At 35.1% G+C, this 11,103-nt stretch overlaps 1 protein-coding gene across 1 annotated transcript; it reads right to left on the reverse strand.

Moving 5' to 3' along the window:
- Positions 1-1,639: 1,639 nt before the first annotated feature.
- LOC114190421 (dolichyl-diphosphooligosaccharide--protein glycosyltransferase subunit 2-like) lies at positions 1,640-9,511 on the reverse strand. Its single transcript, XM_028079294.1, has 19 exons — positions 9,263-9,511; positions 8,852-9,044; positions 8,623-8,712; positions 8,329-8,391; positions 8,033-8,102; positions 7,536-7,600; positions 7,201-7,255; positions 6,352-6,476; positions 6,148-6,263; positions 5,938-6,007; positions 5,210-5,314; positions 4,996-5,085; positions 4,743-4,891; positions 4,430-4,541; positions 4,268-4,351; positions 3,467-3,547; positions 3,159-3,383; positions 2,289-2,411; positions 1,640-2,027 (listed from the first exon to the last, which is right to left on the reverse strand). Exons 1-19 carry the CDS (start codon positions 9,385-9,387, stop codon positions 1,911-1,913), a joined length of 2,058 nt encoding a protein of 685 aa, XP_027935095.1. The 5' UTR covers positions 9,388-9,511; the 3' UTR covers positions 1,640-1,910.
- Between the last annotated feature and the right edge of the window lie 1,592 nt (positions 9,512-11,103).

The following is an 11,103-nucleotide window of genomic DNA, read 5'->3' on the forward strand; positions in this document are numbered from 1 at the left end:
AGTAATGAGCTATCATGCCATATCCATGGTCACTAATCTTGAATTGACAAACTTGGTTGAGAAGATTCTTGCAGATGAGGTGTTAAAGAAAATCATGCAACAATTGTTGGCATGTCCTACCTCCCATTCTCATTATTCAATTGAACATGGATGCTTGTGGTATAAACAAAGATGAGTGTTGCCTAAGGAATCTGTTCGCATTCCATTATTGTTGGCAGAATTCCAAGCGTCACCGTGGGGGGTCATTTGGGAGTTACCAAGGCTTACAAGAGGCTAGCCATGATTTTTTATTGGACCGGAAGGAGACAAGATGTGGAGGTTTGAAGCTAATTGTCAAATGTGCCAACAAAATAAACATGAGACCTCCTTAAGACCAACTGGCCTCCTTCAACCTCTTCCGATTATGGAGCATGTATGGGTAGACATATCAATGGATTTTATTGGCGGGTTACCAAAAGCGATAGGGGCAGAGAACATCATGGTAGTAATGGATAGATTGAGCAAATATTCCCACTTTATTCCCTTGCTTCACCCTTTCACTGCTAATGCGGTAGCTACATCGTTTTTAAAGGAAATAGTACGTTTACATGAGTTTCCTAAATCAATTGTATATCATCGGGACAGAATCTTCATTAGTTCATTATGGAAAGAGCTTTTATGTCTCTCGGTTACAAGATTGAAATTCAGGTCTGCATACCATCCTCAAGCGAATGGACAGTCTGAAGTGACTAAACCGTACCATTGAAGCTTATTTGCGATTAATGATCATCCACGCCAGTGGGTGAAATGGCTGCCATGGAGAAATTTCTAGTTCAATTCTTCATTTAATGCATCCATCAAGATGACTCCCTTCAAGGCACTATACGGTCATGACCCTCCTACGATCATCTCTTATTGTAGAACAACACGGTAGTGGTGAAGGTTGACAAGTTGCTGCAACTTTGGAATAGTGTCATAGATGAGCTCAAACAACATTTAGTGAAAGCACAACTAAGAATGAAAGAACAAGCGAATAAAAGGCATCGAGAGGTAGAGTTTCATATTGAAGACATGGTATACTTGAAGGTTAGACCTTCCAAGCTAAAGACATTTGCCAAGAAAATTAAGGAGAAGTTGAGTCCAAGATTCTATGGCCCCTTTCATGTGGAAGAGCGGATGAAAGTTGTTGCCTATAAGTTACTATTGCCAAAATCGTCACCCCATTTTTCATGTTTCCCAGCTCAAACGGGCTCCTCCAACCAGCCAAGCCAGTCAAGATTTGCCAAAGGAATTAGAACTGCAGGTTAAACCTGAGCAGGTGTTCGATGGAAGTTAATAAATGATCATTGGGAGGTGCTTGTTAAATGGACCAACGAAAAGAGCACGTGGAAAGAATATTAAATGCTACAAGCCATATTTCCCCAAATCAACCTTGAGGACAAGGAAGGGTATTATTGTATCTAAGCCAACTAGACCTCTATTAAAAACGTATCAAAGAAGAAATGGTAGAATAGTAAAAACACCTAAGTATTCTGTTACAGAGAATGCTAACAGATTAACAAATTAGTATAAGTGGCAAGGATGAGGAGGGGAGAGAGGGGAGAACTAAGCACTGTTATATAAAAACTTTACGTGGGGGAAGGGGGAAGTGATTGGAGGATGGTCTAACCATGGAGGGTGGTCTAACCATTTTTTTATTTTGTTCCATTGTTATTGTGTGCGCTACATCAGGGACACTCCCTGTGTGTTTTTTCTGGATTCAATAAAAAAAACTCGGTTCCTATAAGATACAATTCCGCACTCTGAATTTGTCATTTTTTCATTAGATAATTCAGCAATGGTCCTACAAAATTGGATTAGTGCCATTCCGTTAAAGGAAAAAAACTCATTCTCGACGTCTCCTTATAAATAGAAGTTATTTTTGGTTTAATTCATGCAGCTTTCAACTTGGTTGATGTGAAAGCGACATGAGAAAGAATTCTGTGCCCCACAAACATCAGGAAAGCTCCCAAAAGACCAAATGCCTTGAGTGTAGTGAACAGGTCCAGCTGCACACCAACAAAACGAGATTAACATTTCAGAGGGAAAAGTTGGAACCAACAGATAATATTGCCGTGCCAGGAGAAATGTAATGCAAATTAACCGACTCCCGACGGCTCTACCAGTTAATAAGCATGTTTTCAGGGGAGATAACACTTCTGATTAATAATAAATTCCTTCTACATATGCCACCCCACATAATAGAAGAACCGGACTTCATACTTAATCGGATCATTTAATAATGTTATTTCAGTGTAGGGTGGACGTACCTTCAACCAGAACAATACATAAAGTAACAAAACCCCAGCAATGCCAACATGGAAAAGGATCCCAAATGTAGCAGGGACTGTTGAACTAGGGAAATTCTTTAGGTTCGCTCCCAATCGCAGTAACTGCCAACGACATAAAACAGAATAAAAAACCACTGCCTACCACAAAGGAAGATATACGAAATCAAAGGAAAACCAAGCAGCTTAGCAAGACTGTTATGCAAAACTGAATGCAAGTGCCGAAATAATCATTTACACTTTGTCTCCCACCTTCTATACATACGAAGAAAAATAATCTACCTATCAATATAATGTTGCCACGTGTAGTAGAGTAAGCCTATAGACTGAAAATAACTTGAACGTCAGCAACCGTAAGCATTAGACCAGGCCCCAATAGAGGCCTAATTTCATACACATATATTACATGATAACATTTTACAACTATCCTAGAAAGTCATGACTCGAGTGAACACTCTAAATTTGAAATACACTTTTGAATGTTCCAAGCATGTGAATACCCTTTCCCTTTGTAAACCATCTCAAGCGAGTCACGGACATATCTCAATCGGCAAAGCTAACATGAGATAGACCACTCAATGACTCTCCATAGTCCACAACTAAGATAATCAGAGAATTATTGCTTCAGTTTATGTAATTTTTTTTCCCAAAAATACAACTTTTCCGCATTCCAGCTTTTGTTACCATCATAAAAGCATATTTATCATAAAGAAATAACATGTCTGGATAACCACACCACATTTTCTGTTTCCATTCTATTATTTTTCTCATTTTTACCTCTAATGCCTTTTCTCTTAAATAGAAACAAATCAATTTATGCCACTTTGTAGTGGGAGTTATAATGAGACTTACCCCAACCAAAAAGACAATGGATGGCAAAAGGATTAAACCCAAGAATATGAGAGAGAGATTTTGGGGTGGTTTCTTTTCAGGAGCCCTAAATAAATGTGTAATCTCTTCTTTCGGCCCATATCTTGAGTAAGGGTCAACAGGTGGGGGTGGAGGACGGGCTGCCTTCTGAGGTGCTTTTGGAAGATCTAAATCGAGATGGCCCAGTAGCCGTAAGAAAGAATTCTCCTGAAATATAGCATTTTCATTCAGATTCATAGTAGACTTGGTAGAAGGAGAAATTCAAAATATGGGGACTAGTGCAAAGATACCATGACAGCATCACCAACAGTTAACTCAATGTCATATCTGCCTGAGAGATAAAAAAGTTTCTCCACCAAGCCAAGAAAATCCTACAAGCCAAAATAACAATGTAAGAAGAGAGAGAACACCATTGCAGGAAAATCAGAATCAAATTAACATCACAGCATTCAGCATTTCCTATATAAAAGAACAAAAAAAATGATAAGCAATTGTATCTCAGCCAAGCTTAAAAGCAGTTGAGGCTGGTCAATAGTTCCAAATTAAAAGATAAAAATGTTGATGTTGCCTAAGAAGTAATTAACACGGCAATATATTATTACCGGTATGAAACTTTTCCATGACAATAGTCGTCTCTTGTTTATAAGATTGGACGATATACACACCATGAGAAATTAAGCGAATGCAACGATATAACTGCTATTTATCACACAATGCAAGCATGATGGGAGAAAACAGCAGGGAGATATTCACCAATGGACCACAAGCCAACAACATGAGAATATAACACTATCTTAACCCAAAAACTTTAAAGCTATTGATTTGGGGGTCTTTCTCGCTTATATGTTGCTCAACTTGTTCATACTCCATCTCATACTTGAACTCAAACAATCTATAAGAAAGTGGACGTTGAGTTTAACTCCACTTTATAAAACTAACTTATAAGATAAAGTTTATACCTATTTATATACTTAATTTTAGATATATTTCTAGGTAATGTAGGGTCTCTAATATTAACAAACTTAACAAGTACTTGAGGAGAGACCTCAAAACCCAGACAATGAAATAATTTGTAACAAGAGATACTTAACAAGAATTATCTCAAACTTCTTGCCGGTGTTTCCAACCACGAAGATGTGCTCAACCTTTGTCTCATGTCTCAACTTGAAAAATGCCTGAAAAACAACAAAAACCTCAATAAACATAGCATTGAAAATACATTCATTTGGAAGATACAAGAGGCAACTGCAAACCTGTTGAGGCTTAAAAACATGACCATGAGGTGTTGTCAATTGGAAAGAAAACTTCAACTTCTGCAAGTGGTTAGCTGAGAGTGAAACTACATCATTTCCAGCCACATCTAGCCTAGATAGGTCAAACACAAATGAAAGTTAAAACATAAATCAAATCCATATGAGTTGCAAGTAAAGATATGGATCCATACACAACAATTCAGACTTCAAACACATGACAGAATGACTATTAGCAGACATACTAATCAGAAATCAAAAGGATCCTGAACATCACCATAGATATATTAAAACAAAAACCAAAATAGAAACATACTTTTTCTGGGTTTGGGCACGTCCAAGATCACTATCCGCAACAGTGATTTCTGCATTATTGGCTTTAATGAACCCAGTGACATAAATTGGTACAGGAATTTGTCCTCCAGTTGCATAAACTTTGTCACTGCCAGAATCATGAAGCATAATCTACAAAATCGGTAAAATATTATAATGATAGGTAGATACAAATATACATACCTTGATGTAATTAAAATGAAAAATAAATAACTAAATTAGATAAATAGGAATACCTCAAAAACAAACACATATGTTCCCACATCCATGTTCTTAGGGAAAGCATCCAAGACATGAAATCCACTTTCTTGGTCATACTGGAGCTCCTGTGTCACGCAAAGTAGAAGTTACCAGAGATAAAAAAAAGGACCCCAGTAAACTAAATGATTGTGTCAGGGAGAAAAATATCTTCAAGCCTCACCCCTCAGAAGCGATTGACTCATCACTCACCTTGCTGTCAATAATAGCTGAATCTTTTGCACCAGTGCTAAAAGCATGGGCAAGCTTAACTATTAAGGGTGGTGCAGCTGAACCAAGCACTGTATTCACCTTAACCTGATTAATTTTGCAATAGAAATTTGTCAGATATGGTCAACAACACTAATGAAAACTGAAAAGTGGAATAGAAATGCTGAAGTATTGCACAATCACTAATTTAATTCTGTAAAGAGACCTCATCAGAAAGTAAAATTGTTTGGATGAGTGAAGCATATATTAATGAGGATGGGTGAGATATTAATGTAAAACTGCATGCACAAGAATCAACAAGTAATAAATAGAGTCTAATGCAACTTAAAGCTTGTTAATAATTTTAAACACGAAACAACTGAAAATTAATGGCTAATAATAATAACAATTATCATATAGAGAAAAAGGAAGTCCAATAAGAACTATGAACTGCTTTGGTAATTTTTTTCAGAGGTTAGAATCAATGAAAGCACAGAGAATAATAGGCTTGCACAACAGCTGACACTCAGAAACGGACTACAATCAATAAGCTATTAGGTCATACACCCTTTATTTCCTACTTTCCTATTGTCAGACAAAAAAGTCAAAAGTCATGATGAGGCATTGGGATTACCCATATACTATTCATTATATCCAATCACTACGAAAAAACTAAATAAAAATTATAATATTAACAAGAAAAGCAATCTAGACACTACTTTGTTACATACCTTAACTTGGCCTTTCTTGGTCAATGAATAAACTGTTTCAGGGAGTGACAATATCAATGGAATGGAAATCCTACACCACCATAAGAAATCTAAGTTACATAGTATACCTGAACATGAGGAGGTCAAGATATCTACAAAGAAAAAATAAAAAAGGAAATATATCCATAAAGATGCCATTTAAAATAAGATTGTTCAAAGAAAAACACTTGCCTGTTGGTCTCCAGAAAAGCTAACGACTCAACTTGATCGAAGAAGTCCTTCGCATCTCCTGGGATTCCAATGCCCAAGAAAAATTTAGCCAGACCCAATATTTTATCCTCTGGAAGCTGGAAAACGCAAAGCCATTAACATAAGCAATAAATTACAGAAACAGATTGAAAAATATTACAAGCAATTTCCTTACACTATACATACATTTATTTCTCCAGAAGTTACAGCAGCAAATGAAGTAAACCCTCTAACAACTGAAGAAGTTGCGGAAAGAGAACTCCGTTGCTCTTCTCCAACAAATTTCTCATCAAAATAAAAGGTTCCATCATCTGAAAAATGACAATAGGTTCATCTAAGTCTAAAATGGTGAAGTATAATGAATAAAGAGAGGTGGGGTGATGCAAGTTCAATACCCATAAAAGGGGGACTGGATAAAAAAGACAAGCTTCGAGCAAATTATATCATTTGATGGAAAATACCACTCTGCATAACAGAAATGCACTGAAGCAAACATGCAACAACAATCGCAACCCTACATATATATATATATATATGTAGAATTTGATTGTCACAAGAAACAGGTCATCAAGGTTCAAGCATTTTGAAGAGATGCATCTACTCTCTTCAGGTTACTTATTTTACAAATGTAGGACGCTGAATTTATTGAAGATAACACGACCTCATTACAAGCCATTGACAGAAATAGATAACTCTACAGAAACCCTCAATTCTAGAAGTATCTTCTAGGAAAGCTTACATCCATAGTGCTTGCAAGATTATGATACATCAGCTCTTAAGCAGGTAATTGCAACTTGATTAATTGTTAAGCCCAAAATAAAAACAGAAAAAAGACCAAATAATAAACAAAATGTGAAAAACATGAAAGCACTAACATAAGGATAAATTAAGAAACTACCACTTACAAAAGAACAAATTCTATAAATTGAGACCACGGCTACCATGAATTGCTAACTCATGCCCAGGAATTCTATATTTAAAAATAAACATCAAAAGAAAACAATTTAAATGAAGCAAAAGCAAAGTTACACATACCATATTTCTCAATGACATCAAAAAGCTTTACTATGCCATTTTTCACTATATTGACCTGCCAATACGGAGCTAATAATATGAGAAATTGATAGAAGGGCCAAAACAAATTATGTTAGCAAAAGGCAGCAAAAACTAGAAAAGAACAAATAAAGGCCAAAATAGATGACCAACTAAATGCAGGTACAACACTAGCAAGTTTAACTTCAGTTTCGTGTTATGTCCCTTGACATTTTACCTACTTATAATGCAAATAACGTTGTGTGCATGAATTTCGAGACAATGTATGAAACCTATACCTATTACAAGCATAACGATATAATGATCCATAACTTTACCTTAGACTGATCAATTTCAGAAGATGCTAGTGAGATCACTCCGGCAAGAGCTTCAATTGCTAATCCTGTGAAATATATTATGAGATAAACTGTTAATATGGATAAACTACATAAATATTCCCAAGGATTTCGTAATGCTAGCTTCAGCAAAGAAAATATTGGACATAAAATAATGGCATGTAAGGGATTAATCAAGTCTCAGTACTGTTGGGTTTAAGGGAAGCTTAAAGACACAGTTTTTAAATGGAGAAGAGAGTATTTTAAATAGAATCTACAGAATGAAGACAGGATTCGGTCTTCCAGTGTGCAAAACCGCTACTAGTTCCAAGGCTGAGTGTAAATGAGTGGAACTCCCTAAATACTATTTCCTGTAATACTAAATGTAGTTTAACATGTGATACATGAACTCATTCAAAATATGATACATGAACTCATCCAAAATATGATACATGAACTGCACACAATTCTAACAAAGACATTTCACCGCAAATTATTACCAGCAGCATAGGTACTGGACTCTGGATTATCAGAACTATAGCGCCATCTTCCATCACTTTGACCTAGAGCCTGCCCACAATGAAAGACAAAATAAATGTGCAAATCACATTTGAATTGTTGCAACAGTATTAATTGATGTAGCATACTGGTGAAACTAATATGTAGGGTGATCCCATATGGAAGCCCCTATCATCTCCTATCATCCATATCAGATGAGGCCATATTTGTATTTACCATAAAACAAATATAGTGCTCATTTTATCTTATTTAATAGAAAAAATGCAGTAACACAAACCTTGATTGATTGAAAAAGCCTGTCAACATCGGGAAGATACTCATCAACATTAAAATCCTGATCCTGTGTACAAAGAAGGGGCATACAAAAGCAGATAAGGACCATCACGCAATATATTATGACGTTTGAAATCCACAAATCACATTTTAATTTTTTTAAATCAAAAATCAAAAGAAAGGATGAATAAGAAATAAACTTCATTAATGCATCAATACTCCCTAAGACCAAATATAAAGAAGCTGTAATAGAGACCTCAGAGATCACAATGTAAAGCGGCAGCAGGCTGAAAATTACCTTTATAAGAACCAAGCCTCCAATCGAGTAGTATATGTCAAGCAGAGTACTCGCATCGTGAACAGTAGCTTTAAGTCTTGAAGCAATATCCTATTTAAAATATTAAAAAAAACAACTGTCGTCAATTTCCAGCTCACCAACAAAATGTTCACAAGCGGTGACATTAAAACAGCAACCACATCATGATGATGACAACGAATGTCCAAGCAAGCAGAAATATAAAAAGCACCTTTAAAGCGTTGCTATTAACATTGCATTTTACAATGCTGTTAACTTTCAAGGCATAGAACAAATCCTTGAGAGGGGAAGCCGAGTCTAGATTTTCCAATACTTTCTGACACGCGTCCCCGCTCACGTGAGTCTTCTTCTCTTCTAATCCAAGAATCTCAAACACTCTAAGCGCCTCGTAAGCGTCTTCTAAGCTGGTAATAGATCAAAGAAGGACCAAAATGATTGAGTTCAGTTGCGCAGAATGTTTTAAAATCTCAAGAAAGCAACACAAATCTAATGATCCATTAGCGTCCACCGATCACAATGAAACGCAGCGTTTTTAATTTATTTTAGAAAATTAAACGCATTTGACGAAATCGGCGAAGAACAACGCAATGCGAGCGAGTTTAATTAGGGTTTATGTTTTGACCTTGCGGGAGAGGTAGCGAAGAGATTGATGGCAGCGGATCGGTGAGAGTGAGAGATGGAAGTGGAGAAAGGGAGAAAAAGAACCAGAAGAAATGCTGATGCCACTAGTGTCACTTGTGTGGCCATGCCTGGAACAGCAATGGATTGGAACAAGAAAGAGTGGCCACAGTACAACGGGGAGGAGAAGACTTTCTCTCCAATGGTTATGGAACTGGTTATATAACATTGTGAATGGCTCACTGGACATGGACTAATTTTGTCTTCCCAGATTAAATTTATAGTTATTATTAGGTTTTAAACTTTCATTTCCACAACAATTTCATCACACCATATTCAAATAATAAAGTGGTAATTTTTCGTATATGTTTTAGTACATTTTATTTACTACTCCCTACTCCGTTTGTCGTAAAACATAATTATATTTTCAGTTTTAATAAAACATCTTTCTTCTGTTACAATTTTTCCTCAAAAAAAATTATATTGATATTAATATTTACATTTACACAAAAATAATGTATATTAGATTGTTTTAATAAATTGCATATTCATTATTATTTATAGTACGCTAAAAATTGTAAAATATAGTTATTAATGAAATCTTAGACGTAGGAATGTAACTTAACATTCCATGCTTACTTTTCTCCTCTTCTCAAATAAACAAATGTCATAGTCTTTCGCATGCTTCAAATAACATAGAATAAGAGGGTTTACATTAGTTCATTACATCAATGTATAATAAATTCAGCTTCAATTTCCTCAACAAAAATAAGGAATCTAGAATCTTTAAAATCATGCCACCCGAATAATCTAATTTGTGAAATTTGATACATTTTTTAGATATAAATTGTATTATTTAAGACTAGTTAGTCCTCAGTCTTTCACAAGAGCCGGTTAGCCCTCAACCTTTAGCAAAAGCTTAGATCGAGTACTCATCAATCCTATCATAACAATATTAAGTCTAATCAGCTATGTATAATAAGTACCTTATGCCAGGATATTTGTCGGCCGAATGACAAATATTAAAACCTACATCACAAACGAAAAGTCATCATGTCGTTCATAGAACAAGTGGGCCTCCAGAACAAAGCCCAAAGTCAACCCTAATCCAGACCCATAACCAAGTCTAAGCCCATAAACAAGTCAGATCCACGTAAGTTGTCAAGTAATAATCCTAAGAAATTAGTATAAATGCACGTGAGATAAAGATCTATCCCTAGATTCCATACAAGAAGAACTTGAAGATAAACCTTTACAATTCAAAACACTAATGACAAGGACAAGGAGCAAGAGATTAGAAGATCAAATCTATTAAAGGCTATTGATACTACAAGCAATAAGAAATTAAAAGGATAGGCTTAAATATACATTTGATACCTATTGTTGTTGCTTTTATTCAATTTGGTCCTCGTTTTCATTTTGCGTTCAATTAGGTCCTTATTTTCATCAAATTTTGGTCAATTTGGTCATTTTCACTAACGGTGTTTAAATATTTAACGCTTTTGAACAGTACATGTCACGTGTCATGTCCTAGTTTTTTAAAATTTTAATTTTTTTTTAATTTTTAAATTTTATTTTTAAATTTTAAAAAAAATAATTTTTTTAATTTGAAAAACATTGTCCACGTGTCAAGTCACAATTGTGCCACGTGTCAATGCTAGTGCCATATATCAATTTGTGGTAGTATTATTTTTATTTTGTTCAATTTAGTCCTCGTTATTTTTGTTAAAATAAATTAGTTTTGTCCTTTTTCAAATTGACATCAAATTCAATATCTTTTATACAAATTATATTAATATTTTTTCTAAAATTGACATTTGAATTTATTATTTTTTAAATTCAATT

The sequence above is a fragment of the Vigna unguiculata genome, chromosome 7, assembly GCF_004118075.2.
Source record: "Vigna unguiculata cultivar IT97K-499-35 chromosome 7, ASM411807v1, whole genome shotgun sequence".
Lineage (NCBI taxonomy): Eukaryota > Viridiplantae > Streptophyta > Magnoliopsida > Fabales > Fabaceae > Vigna > Vigna unguiculata.

Excerpts from the sequence above, each read along its gene's own strand:
- LOC114190421 (XM_028079294.1), bottom strand. The coding sequence starts at position 9,387 with ATGGCCACACAAGTGACACTAGTGGCATCAGCATTTCTTCTGGTTCTT. Across the intron at positions 5,086-5,209 it reads CAGCTATTATTGACAGCAAG|GAGCTCCAGTATGACCAAGA; the intron begins GTGAGTGATGAG and ends TGCGTGACACAG. Across the intron at positions 4,352-4,429 it reads ATGTTTTTAAGCCTCAACAG|GCATTTTTCAAGTTGAGACA; the intron begins GTTTGCAGTTGC and ends GTTGTTTTTCAG.